This window comes from Sordaria macrospora, chromosome 1 (genome assembly GCF_033870435.1).
Source record: "Sordaria macrospora chromosome 1, complete sequence".
NCBI lineage: Eukaryota > Fungi > Ascomycota > Sordariomycetes > Sordariales > Sordariaceae > Sordaria > Sordaria macrospora.
Window position 1 is genome coordinate 5300720 of NC_089371.1, and position 12857 is coordinate 5313576.

At 52.4% G+C, this 12857-nt stretch overlaps 3 protein-coding genes across 3 annotated transcripts; 2 read left to right on the top strand and 1 right to left on the bottom strand.

Annotated features, from left to right (window-relative positions):
- Positions 1 to 365: 365 nt before the first annotated feature.
- SMAC4_01619 (uncharacterized protein) lies at positions 366 to 3258 on the bottom strand (the record flags this gene model as incomplete). The annotated part of the gene is made up of 1 exon (XM_024655252.2): positions 366 to 3258. Exon 1 carries the CDS (start codon positions 2937 to 2939, stop codon positions 366 to 368), a length of 2574 nt encoding a protein of 857 aa, XP_024511157.2. The 5' UTR covers positions 2940 to 3258.
- A 1717-nt stretch (positions 3259 to 4975) lies between these two features.
- Positions 4976 to 8498, top strand: SMAC4_01617 (uncharacterized protein). The gene is made up of 3 exons (XM_024655251.2): positions 4976 to 5904; positions 6043 to 6834; positions 6928 to 8498. The coding sequence occupies exons 1-3, from the start codon at positions 5805 to 5807 to the stop codon at positions 8076 to 8078; spliced, it is 2043 nt and encodes a 680-aa protein (XP_024511156.1). The 5' UTR covers positions 4976 to 5804; the 3' UTR covers positions 8079 to 8498.
- Positions 8499 to 11193: 2695 nt separating this feature from the next.
- On the top strand, positions 11194 to 12635 carry SMAC4_01616 (uncharacterized protein; the record flags this gene model as incomplete). The annotated part of the gene is made up of 1 exon (XM_003352734.2): positions 11194 to 12635. One exon carries the CDS (start codon positions 11194 to 11196, stop codon positions 12553 to 12555), a length of 1362 nt encoding a protein of 453 aa, XP_003352782.1. The 3' UTR covers positions 12556 to 12635.
- Positions 12636 to 12857: the final 222 nt, after the last annotated feature.

Genomic DNA, 12857 nt, shown 5'->3' on the forward strand with positions numbered 1-12857 from the left:
CAGTGTCGTGTCAAACGTGCCTTTATAGACGAGGGGCGCCATGAACGGAAAGACGCAGAGGAAACACAGAAACCAGAAGAACTGTTTTCGGCGCCGTCGTGCTTCCCAGGAGAGGTAGCCGTCTTCTTCATCAAGTCTAAAAGGGTCAGTTACATTCAAATTGGCCAGCTGGTAGAGATATGAACCTTCACAATCAACACGCGAAGTTCTTTTATCTTTCCCCCAAAGGTGAGGACGTTCGAAGGGAATGCCCCATGAGCGCCTGTAGCCCGAGCTGCTCCCAGCTGAGCCATGGGCAGAGCTGAATGGGTTTCGGCAAGACCGCGGGAACACTGGTTTACCAGGGGCTGGTGGGCTTGCGCTGCTCAAGGTCGACAAGCGAGTTGTCTCCTGTCCGTTGCTGGCAACTTGGTTTTCTGTGAAACTGTTAGTACATGGAACTGACATGTTGAGTTGGGGTTATACATACGGATTGAGACGCGGTGGTTAGAGACTGGCTCGCGACAGTGAGTGGGCAATGGCTTTCTCGGCAGAGTATGCGGAGTGGAGGGCGCCGTTTTCTTCGTCAACTTGTTGGAGGCCTTCCACGAAAGGCAAGACACGAGGCTGTTCTTCCGTGTCTGAGGACTGTTCTGAAAGCTGTGTTCATTCGCGTCGCTTCGTCGCTTCAACGCTTGTAGCCTTGCAGCCTCTTCCAAAGGAATCAACGGAAAGCTGAACTGGACTGGTGATTCCGGGCCGATAGATGTATTGGCTTGAAATGAATCGTGAGCTCGGGGTGTCTGCGGCGGAAGTCTCCTCAGACCCTGGCGTCTTAGCTGGTGGCCGCTGTCTGGGCCGGATTGGCTGTTCCCATAGGGATGTCTCCGATCGGTGTTCCTGCTGGAGGTCAAAGAACGGAACGGGGCAGTGAGCTTCTCCGCCAAGTATGCTCTTGTGGATGAACCCTGGCTGCTTGATGTCGTGGCTTGGTCAAATACGCGGCATGAATCTTGGGCATAGCCGTTGACTCTATGAATCCTTGGTTGCGGAAGGAAGACTGGGCGGCTGTCACCCTTGAGTGTCCGAACGACATAGTTGTCGTGCTTCCCGTTCATCGGATGCTGCACGATCTTTTCGGTTGATGCAAAAGCACCGAAGGATTCAGCCCGGATGCTTGAGGTGTCGGAGTAGTCTGCAATGCTGCTCCCTGTGGTCCGTAGGCCAAAGCGAGTGCCAAAGCCAGTCCCGGACGCATAAGCTCGATGGCTGTTGAACTGGCCAATACTAGAACCGACTGTCTCCCACTCCCCTCCATCGCTCTTAACAGCAACGAGGTTCGACTCAACTGTCTCCCAGTCACCTCTGTCGGTCTTAGCAAAACCAAGGTTGGACCCGACTGTCTCCCAATCACCTCTGTCGGTCTTAACAGCATCGATGTCGTCAAACTCATCGTCAAACTCCTCATCATCTTCGTCCCATTGAAGGTGCTTAGGAAAATAAGACCGAAGAGCGAGTTTCTTCATGGCAGCTTTGTTGGGAGTGTTGATGTTTCTCTGAGCGGTGTTTTGATAACTGAGCCCAGTTGAAGGAGGCATGGGAGGTGCGGCAGAGCCAACTGGGCCATGCGCGGTGTAGGCATGTCCATTGTGGTTGGTCTCATTGGGATAGATGGTGCTGGTGCCACTGACACGGTGAAGCGCCTCGCTGACTTCTCTTTCCTGAGATGGCTGGAGGAAGACCGTGTATGATCCGCGGTCATACTTGAATGGATCTTCATCAGAGTCTGTTGTAAGGCCGCCCATTGAGAAGGCTGCACGAGACAACGCCCCGATGCCGGTGGTGCCCTCAGGGGCCACACGGTCGTTGGTTGACTCGTGGTGGTTGGCTTCCAGGTATTGGTTGTCCTTGCTGTAGCCGGCGGATGTTCCGACATTGTTGTGGTCGGCAATGTCAAGAAGCTCTCCGACGTTACCAGAGCTTGCGGTTGACATGGTTGACCAGGAGTGCTCACGAGACATGCTGCACTCTGGAATGCTGGTATGGTCCTCTGGGAGGTCGTTACGGATCACTGGGGATGCCAGGACCGTCGAGGGATGGACTGCCGGGATGGGCGGCTGAGGGACCCGAGGAGGGGGGCCATGGCTGCGGAAAAGCTTTGAAGTACGGCCAAAGGGGACAGAGGTGGTGTTTTCTCTAGTCTGAGGAGGCTCGATGGTCTCTCTCTTGTCCAAGGTGTAGTGAACAGTTGCATTATTGGTGGAATGGCTTTGCTGGCCGTCAGCTGAAGGAGAAGAGTCGGTTGTGGTCGAGGGTAGGTACTGATCCACGATGTTTTCAACGGTGCTTCCAGTCTCGCGAGGTGTGTTGATCGAGTTGTCAGGAGTGTTGTCGTCAACATGATCCTTTTCAGCGTGCAAATGGGCGCGAGCGGCCGGAGTCATCTCGTCCCAGCCAGGGTAGTGAGGGGCACGAGTGCTGAAGCTGGGAAGACTGGATGAGTGGCGACGCAAGTGGGTAGGACTGATGCGACGTCCGCGGGAGAAGCCATCATGCCTCGGGCAGTGGTGTGACTCGATGGCAGGATGCTCGTCGGTGTTGGTGGTTGAGTTGGAGTAGACGGCATCGACAGAAGAGCCAGCTGATGACTCGCAAGGGATTGAGCCAGGCTGAGCGCCGTTGGCAATGGAGTGCGCGGCTTGCTTTGTGGCCTTGGTGGTGATGGCTTGATGGGCCTCGTCGAGACTGGTGAAGACGTGTCTCGGAGTGATGGAGCGCTCTCTGGGCAGCGACGACCCGGTCGAGCCTGCAGACTTGACTGAAGCGGGCATGCTGTTGATGGAAAGCTCGTTGGTTTGATGCTTTCCGTTGAGGAGGCTGGTGAAAGCGCCAAAGTTGGTAGTCGTCATTGTGATGATTGTGCGGATGATGTTGAAGCAAGTTCGAAGAGTCGAGAGCATGAATGACAAGTGCGGTTGAGCGGCTTGGTTGCAGATAATTGTTTGAAAATGGAGTTTGAGCAGAAAATGCTTTGCAGCGTGCTTGGATGGTTCTTGCGATGATTGAGAGCGTTGGTACAGACAAAATGCGTTGCAGTTGATGATGAGTCGTTCTTGCGAAGTTGTTGTAAAGTAGAAGAGTTGGGAGGAGAGGGCCAAACCTGGCGGAAGGCCTTGGGCACTGCTCCGGTCGGGCTCGACCAAGGAATATTTTGTAGAATTTTGGGAAGGCGCGTTGCGGAAACCTGCTCAAGTGGAAGGTACGCGCGCTCCTGAGAGGAAGGCGCACTGGTTGGGTGTTCTGAGAAGGAAGGAGCGCGGTTAGGGTTACGCGTTAGGGGTTGAACGCGCTGGGAAGAGCGAACGATGGAAGGAGCGCGCTGCCAAAGCCGCGAAGAGGACAAAGGTGCAATCCGCAAGTCACTCTGGCGGACCACGACGGGGTTCCTCGACCTTTCATCTTGTTGCAACTGAGCGTTACAGTAGTTGAAGGTCGACCGGTGCGTACGCAGGGGGGCATGCTGGCATTTCTTATATTGATCGCATTCATGCGCTGGGTAAGCCTTGCCATTTACACAGCTCGCTCGGGACCACAGTCAAGCAGCAGATTCGGTCCTCAATAAGGACGATGCCTCAAAGCTGAAGTAAACTTGGAAAAGGGGAAGACGCTAGTGGGCAGGTTGTGCGATGTGGGAGATAGACATAAAGATCTGAAAGTGGTGTTGTTCATTGTAAACATTCAGGCCAACTGAGATGGAGACACAGCGGATCACGACGAAAAGCACCACCACAAAGAGCTGCGGACTTGGAACGTCAACACAATGGCAGAGAGCACTGGATGGCATAGACTGACTTCCCAATGTTTCTGGTCAGTCCGAACCTTGGGTGTGTCGTGAAGTGGTCTGGGTAAGCATGTAGATCCGTCAAGTTTCGATGTCGAGTAGTCAGGGCACTTTTGATCCATTCAGACAAGACACAAACTCAGAATTCCTCGAGTTAGAGAGCTTCGTATGAAGAATTCAATTCATATATGTCACATACAGTGGGCATCGACGAACGTTGGTCAAGGAAGCCTCTTGTTACCCCATCACTGGCTACATAATTCTGGCACAAACACTCTCAGTGTTTCATCAAGTCAAAAACCATGTTCTTCCCCCGCGGGTCTCCAAGAGATACTCGTTTCCTGAAGAATGAAACGCGAGTGTCTTTGTGATGCAGGCTATTGTAGTCGCCAGAATCTGTGTCAGAAATTACCAAGAGGAGGTGTATACCACAGAGCACACTATAATACATGCAATCAATCATCACCAGGGAAGCCCCAACCAACTTCCACAGTATTTAGACACAAGACTTCATCGATATATGTTCAAGTTGCTGCCCCTGAGCTCCTATGCCATCGACACTTGGACACTCCACTGTATGTTTCCATGTTTTCCCCACATGGTTCCCAGCGGTAGAAGAAATGAAACGCGATAAAAAAAAGAAGAAGTATGAGGAGTTCCAAAGAGTGGTTCATCAGCAGCGGACATCATCTGGTAGATGGCTCTGGTAGCATCAGAAAAGCCATCACGCCCGTCATGGCACTGGTGTAGTCTGTAAGACCAGACTGGTTGTAGAATCTTCCACCGGCAGATGCTATGATACCATGCGGTCATGTCTCAGATTCTCAACCCTTTCCCAGCCCATAACGGTGGATGTGCTGGTTTCTAAGCTCTGGATATGGAGCAACTTGGACGGGTCGGGTGAACATACATCGAGTGTCGTTAGGAAGAGGCTCTAGTGGTCTAGACCGGTCCATGCAAAGCCCATGGCGCTCGTGTAAGGGCGTGGTTTTATCGAAGTTGCATCACAGATGTGATCCCATTGGTTGAAGCTGAATCCATTTTCCAACCCCGACCCACACACGGCTAGTTATCGTAAAGCCAGTAACTTATCGGAGAAAAGTCAGGGGAACCAAGACGAGGAGGGCCAGGCCAACCCCACCAGGCCCTTTCACCCTCAGCTCTTCACCCGCAGTCAACCGACCGTTTGGTTGATTGTTAGAACCGTCCAAAGGGGTCTGTCTGTGCCCCGTGTTTCGGCATTCTGGTGGGGTAAGGTTTCGGCCGATGGGGGCGCAGCATGCCCGGAACTGGACGCCCAGTGGTCGACCTCACTTCGCCGGTGGGCGTGGCGTGGTTGTCATCGCGATCGGCACCCCGACCCCCATAATAGCTACCGTAACCCCTAACCCAATAGGGCAGTCTTGACTTCACAGGCAGCGGAGGGCACCCGCCCCCCGGTCCCGGTGACACCTGAACCCATCCACAAAGTTACAACTGGAAACCATCACCCACCTGCGGATTGCATCAAGGGAACTTGCACCAATCCAACTGATCCCAAAGCAACATTCGTGAAGCTTCCACACATCGCATCACACACGCACACGCAGAGGCACCGCATAAACGCACCCCCCGCAGGCGCGCTCGCACACAGCAACCGACACAAGAGCTTGTTGTGTCTGATTATTTTGTGTTTCGACAGACTCTTTTTGCGAGCTGGCCATTCGTTTTCCGTATATTGATATACGACATCGTCTGTTCTCTCAGTAACCATGACTCGACCGGTCCTCGTTCGCTAAATTACAATCCCGTCCTTATCGATACCCGACATCACGATTAAGCTACTATACAATAGGCTTCCAGCAGCATTGCTATCCACACACTTTCGATGCCAAACCCATAGCTCAGGGGAGCTTGGACTGAGTGGCTGGGACAGGCGTCACAAGTCAGACAAAGTTCTCGAGTCGACAGCAACAGCAAAGATACCCCACAAAATAATCCGACAATGGGAGATGGACAAAATCAGATGACGGCGGCTACTGCTACTCCGCAGGCGCCGAGCCTCGAGAGCTTTCCTAATGAGATCAAACTCCACATACTGTCGTGTAAGTCGAATTGGAACCTACAATATCCCAATTCCCCAGACCTCCAACCCAGTGTAGCCCACAAAGACCTTCTACTTAGCTCAATCACCTAAATTGTGAGTCAGAAGTATAACTGACAAGTTGTCCGTTGCTTGGTAGTCCTCGAAGCACCGCATATTACGAATTTGCAACTGGTATCCCGCGCTTTTAGAGACCTTGCACGAGACAATAGCTTTTGGCGTTCACGATGCCTGCAACAATCCTCGTTTCTCGAAAGCCTCGAACGACGACGGGCCTTTGGCCGGCTAGCTACCCAGGGGCTCGGCGAAACATTTCATATGCAGCATGATGGAAGCGCAACGGGGACGATCTGGCAAGATGCGTATCCCTCTCCCGATAGCAGCAGCACCAACACTCCTGGCAGTGGAAGCTGGGCGACACTGACAACGCCAACAATCCTAAAGAGCTTTCGTGCGTCCAGCAAGAAGGAACAAATGCGGATCATGGCGAACTGGGATCCTTGCTTTCCTACCGAGAGGGTTTCCTGGTATGAGGAGTACATTCAGCGTCATGCGCCTGTTGCCATCAATTGGCTTCCGCTGCCCCATGCCCGTGGCGCCAAGTCCGAATATGTTGAAGCAAGAGGTGTTGCCCTATACCGACCTGACAGTCCCCGTATTGAACAGGGCTTCGAGGGGGGAGCGCGGTCAGCTGCTGATGAAACACTCCTAGCTGTCTCGCCGTTAGACGATGGTAGTGTCTGTATCTGGGACGTCAACGGGACAAGAGGTCGAAAGGGTGCGATTTTGGCCACGAGCGCGCCCGGACTTCTTCTCATAAACGGGCCAGGAGCAGATAACAGCAAGCGGTCGCAACGGGTGGACTCGGGCGTTACAGAATGTGTCAGCGTTGACAGCAGCCTTCATCGGGCCTTTTTCGCAGTTCAGAATCGTAAGTCATCATCCCACGATCGTTTTAGTTGAACGTATTGTGCTATTATCAGTGTGCTAACTCCAGCCCGGCTGTGCCTCTCCCCGGGAACAGACATTATCGAAGTTGATTTGCAAAGACTCTCGGTTGTTGATTTCGAATCGTTCCCTTGGTCCATTACAGCTTTATCTTCGGCAGATCCTAGGGTACCACTCACCGTTGGAACAAATCTGGAACTCCACCTGCACGATTATCGTTCTCGGCGACGGTTTCGAAATGCTCCCGAAGACGACCAGGTCGACTTCAACCTTACCGACGCCCAGGCGAGGTACGAACGTGGGATCAGGAACATCTTCAGCGATGAGCCGGCTGGCTCCTGGACGTCACTCGCACAACCGGGGCCATTGAGTATCCTACATGTCCCGCGACCGGGCCAACAAGCAGAGTTGTCAGACGATATATACGTTGCTGGTCGGTTCTCCCACATCCTACATTATGACAGACGTAATCTGTCAAGAATCAGAGGATCGATCAACTCGAAAGCAAGGCTATGCAGCATGACATCTCTCCCATTCCCCTTCTCTAAGCGACACAGCGAACTCCGACGGAAAGGAGAGCTCACACTGGAGGAAGTCGAGGCATCGAAGAGTGTCCAAGGCGGCAGGACTTTGATCGCCGGTGGAGACTACAACATGAAGGGATCCCTAGAGATTTATGGCCTAGCGCCACCAGACTCTGATAAAACTTTGATGGGAGACTTGGATGACTTTGCGTACCAGAACCGGCAGTCAGCGTCAGGGTCAAAGGTTCTTTCGGTTGCTAACCATGGTACCCGAGTTGTGTTCTCGGACGGATCCGGTTACATAAAATGGTTCGAAAGGGACTGCTTCACCGAGGTCCGCCGGTGTAGGATCGGGCACAGCGAACAGGCACAGGGGCCTTCTATCTTCGCTTCAATGCCGGGCTCCTCGGACATAGCCAGAAAACTACTCCCAACACGGGCAGGCGAAGCCAAGGATAAGATTAACGACAATGACCTGCTGTTTTGGACGGGTGAGAGGTTGGGATTGTTGAACTTCAGTGCGCGCCCGGGGTTTACGGTTGAGGAGTTCGAGGAGGAAGTTGAGGCTGTCAATAACGAGACGCGGGCACAAGAGCGGGAGGAGAGAGATTACACTGAAACAATGCGTCGCGCATTGCAGAGACATGCTGACGACGTCATGTTTACCAGGCACTTCGGCCTCGGTAACGGTTCCTTGCGCTGATCACCCGCCCCATCTTTTTGGTTACCATTTGTCTCGAGAAATGAGTATGCTGTGCTCCGATAATGGTGGCAGCAACATCATACCGAAGGTGGATACAATGTCTGTTCCCTATCAAGATGAACTGGGATAATTGACTCTTGACGACGACGACGGGTGGTCCTTTGATGGGGTTGGAAATTCTGTAGCGGATACCGCTTGGTTCGATAGTAAGAGAGATCCCCAAAGGAAGGGTTGGCGAAGAATTCATTGGTCCTGTATTCCATTTCATGCCCCCCCAGACTCTCGAGAATGGGCCATGAAGATGGATATAATCAGTAAGGATGGTTGTAGTCGTTTTCCTTGGATACCCGCCCGGCCGGCATAAGGAAGCAATTTTAAGTTTAAACAACGCGACCCATTTTGTCTCATCATCGTGTTTCGGACCGCCTTGTGCAAACCGACAAGGTACTATGTACGGTACTCGGAAGATGTCGTCAGCCCCAAGTTGAGTTTGAGTGAGAAGAGAAAAAGCGTGTGATAGGGACGGAATGCCGATAATGTAAAAGCAAGGCGGCCAATGGTAACGAGAAGCAAGTCATAGCAAGCCAGCCCGCACCAATCGCAAGGAAGTCTGAATGGCTAGCTATATCTGAAGGGAACAACCATCCTGCCACCTTTTACCACTGAACGAACGAATTCGATATTCTGAGATTTTGATGAAATCTGAGGTCAGCAACTGCGCCATCGATCCAAAAGTTATCTTGAACTCCAATTCAGGGCCATCCAGAACCCGAACGTTGGCCTGATGTCCGGTCCCGGGCCCTTGCACAAGCCACTACAGTAACAAGACTGCGGGGGTTCGTTGTGGAACGGCATGCATGTAAAAGGAAGTCCGCTTTTGACACTTGTCCGTCGTGCCCCCGGCCCCCCGGTGCCCCCGTAGATCCTATCCCGTCAGTGCACAAAACTACCTCTACACTATCACCACCACTCTGGAACCTTTATTAAAAGTACAAGAGTTTTAGCGATGGGCCGGACACCTTTTCATCATCGTGGTTGTTTCCCCCTGTTTTGTCCGCTAGAACTAGCACCGCTAGCAAAACAGTCACCCGTGACTCCGATGACTGCATCATCGCGATCGATGCTAGGTTTCTAGGTATGTCGCTTTGGCTTCTTTCAAACGCCGATGTCCGGCGCCCGTTCGGTGGTGGAGCTCAACCCTGGGGACGGGAGTTCTAGCCATGACCCTATGGAGACCTGACCCCATCATAAATGGATTACCCATTCTGGTCATACCGAGCGGTGTCAATAAAGAAGGGACTCACAAAGTCGGCTTTTTACAAGTCGATCCCGGAAATGGTTTGGAAATAGAAACTAGTGGTTCATCCATCTAGATGGCACTCGTACTGGTAGGTAGGTAGGTAGGTAGGTAGGTAGGTAGGTAGGGGTTTCGACAAGTCACGAGCGGCACCTTTCTCTTCAGCTCGGCACACCGCTTTGGGCTGAATGACACCTCGCTCATAGATCCCATGGGCCATGGCAGTTCTGTTGGGACTTCAGGTTGCTTCTACCTACCTATCTATCCCTTTGCTCGGGTCGACTGGTTTGTTTGTGTGTTACATGATTATTACCCTTGAGATAAGCCGATGGCCGGAAGGGGGAACCAGAAGAAGAAGAATGGCTGGGAAGGAGAGGGGATATGGAATATTCAATTCTTGTCTTCTTCTCGTTGTTCTTCTTCTTCTTCCCCAAGCTTCCATCTCCGGGCGGATTGGACAGAAAAAAACTTGAAACACCTGCTGACCCTTTATGATGTTTCGTTGTTCGTTCGCTGTTCGCTGACGCTGTACACTACATACAAGTTTTCTGCTGCATGCCATTCAGTGTGGTAAGGATCGCTGCCGCTCTTGAGAACGGCGTGCTTTGATATGCGTGTACAGCAGCGTGGGCCGTGGTGATTGAGGCATGATGATGCACGAGGGAAGAAGTGACGGGTCCTGTACGTCGGTACTGAATGAGTGCTTGATGAATGACAGGGCAGAGTGGGTATGGAGGAGGACAGCCACTGTATCCGTTCGGATGCTACCCTACTGCGATGTGTGTCTGGGGCTGGGCTGGTTTGCTTGCTTCCTTCGGATGTCCTTTTTCTTGGTGTCTTGGAATATTTTCTCCGCCAGCTTTGTTCAAGTTGCATTCTTGTCGGGTTTGTGACGGGAACACTTCCGTTTTGTTGACCGCTTGAATGTTTGGGGGGAGGGGGGCATCCCTCATTTTTCAACATTCTTTATCTTTACTTTTTATACGTTTCTGTGTTTGCTGGTATCCATGGTCTGGTTCCAAGCCTTCCACTTTTATGATCATCATTTCCTCGTCTCACTCTCGCCCCAGATACCCAAGTGGACGTTGGGCGGCATCCAGATCTTCAAACGTGATATGGGGCCACGCCAATGCGGTTCAAGCTCGTTCTTAGGCGCCCATCAAGGTGCATTTGGTTTACAATTAGGTACTGCGTGTTCAATGGAGGACCACTAAAGTGATGGGCTTACCCGGTGAAGGACCTCTGAATTTCTGGAGCCCTTTCGATGCCCATCCCCGGGACGGGGCCGGGATATGGACCGTCCCAAGAACGACCGCCCACTGGATGACCGCCAAGTGAGGCGGCGGATCTCGTTAGGTCCAAAGCATCGAAGGGTCCGGCTCTCATTGCCGTTCGTTGTACGTACGTTGGTGTCAAGTGGCACTGGATGGACCGCATCGGCTCCTGCTGGATCTTCTTGTTAGGTACCTTTACGGCCTTCCTTCTCAGTCTGGTGTGTGTCACCGACACCGATCCAGTACTTGCGAAACCCGGTTCCGCTTCAAGTTGTTTTGTGTAATCGGCACTCCCAGTCTGGGTCTCCCTGGGAAAGGCGAAACCGGCTCAGCTCCTCTTATATGCTTTATATACATGCCGCACCACCTTATTTCCCCTTGTCACACCACCTGTTTGCTTCACTTCAGCTTTGCTTTTTCCTAGGGAACTTTTCTTTTCTACTTTCGGGTTTTCTATACCGAATAAAAGGGAAAATTACACTTTCTCCCCTTCTACTTCCGTCTCACCCTCTTTATCCGCCGAGTATGTCCGATGGCCTTCCCGATGTATGGCGGGGATGAGTACCCGCCTATCCGTTCCTGTACCGTCCCTCCTTTCCCGGTCAAGCGCCGGACTGCCGATTTCGACGACCACAACTTCGACGACGACGGTTCAAGACATAAGAGATACAGATCTTCTCAGGATGTGCACAGGGATATTGTGGGACACGGAGTTGGGAGTTGGTCGCAACATCATCATTACCATCAACAACAACCTGTTCAGGAAGGACGTGGAGAGGATATAAGGTTCATGGCCGCTCGGGGCGTTCAAGATCAACAATACCGGCATCAGGTTCACTTTCATGCAGCGCCATACCATCAGCAGCAGCAGCAGCAGCAGCACCACCACCACCACCACCACCACCATGCGCACCACCAGCAAACACAACCACGCTCCCGGTCCCCAGAACCAAGCTCATGTTCCATGGAGAGAACTGCATCAGGCCACTCGATCAGAGCCGAACCAACTCCAGCAGGTCCCGGCGGCGGCACCGAGTTATTAGAGGATGACATAGCAGCAGAGAGGGTCAGGGCTCACATGGTCAACTTCCGACGCAAGTTTCCCGACTCCAAGCACGAGCGCATCCTCCGGAGCATCATCAACCCACGGATAAACGCCGAAGACGAACTGGACAACGACTCCCTCGAAAGTATCTTCTCCGCCGCCAACGAGATCTTCTTCAACGGCCGTCTGAGCCAGCGGGTACGTTGGGACTGGTCAGACGAGTCAAGCACGCGGTACGACAGCCGGGTCATCGGGACAACTGCTTTGCGAAGGGCACATCCGACTACGAGGGGGTTTGAAACGCTCATAGTGCTATCGGCGCCTATACTCAAACACTCAAAGTACAGCCGACGACTGCTCATTTCGACGTTCCTTCATGAGCTGATTCACAGTTACCTGTTTATCTGTCGCGGGTTCCGAGCGAGGGAGTGTGGCGGACACACCAAGGGGTTTCTTACCATTGCAAAACTGGTTGACGACTGGGCGGGCCCGGAGAGTGCTCTCTACTTGAGCGAGGCGGAAGCAGACTTGGAGCGGTTTCGGATAGGGGGACAACACCATAACAGCAACAGGTCCCACGGCTGTGGACGGTTCGAACAGAGGGAGCACAGCTTTTACCCGTGCTCGGGGATTATGGAGCAACGAAGGGATCATGCGACGACCGTCGATATTAGGAGTCACAGTATTACTCCTAGCAGTGGTAGTTCGCATACAGCCGTCCATGAGGATTACTACCGCGGCAACAGGAGTAACAGCGTTGTCAGCAGCAACACCAGCAATGCCAGCTGGTGGATCCAGTCTGTCCCTGTTCCATCTTTCTGTACTGTCGAGGAAAGGGGTTCGTTTATACGTTTCAGTTGATGGCCCCCAGTCTCGTAAAAGGCCTGGAAGTCATTTGAATTATATTATACATACTCATGAACATCAAAAGGAAAAAGAAGATCGGGAAAGTTTTCAAGAGGGGAATCTCATAGCATCTCGAATCAAATCACAGCAAACTATGGAGGAGTACATAAAAACAACCTCCAACAACACCATCACTATACATAGTTCATTCAGCGGCATTGCGACGGAGTCACAAGACGATAGTTAGGCAGCGGGCGTCAGACGGGCATGTTATTCGGGTTTCATTTTCTTCTCTTCCAGTGTTGATCACGTTGCTC

Bases quoted from the DNA above. Each gene is read 5' to 3' on its own strand.
- SMAC4_01617 (XM_024655251.2), top strand. From the start codon at position 5,805: ATGGGAGATGGACAAAATCAGATGACGGCGGCTACTGCTACTCCGCAG. The intron at 5,905-6,042 runs GTAAGTCGAATT...GTTGCTTGGTAG, and splicing joins CAAACTCCACATACTGTCGT to TCCTCGAAGCACCGCATATT. The intron at 6,835-6,927 runs GTAAGTCATCAT...CCCCGGGAACAG, and splicing joins CTTTTTCGCAGTTCAGAATC to ACATTATCGAAGTTGATTTG.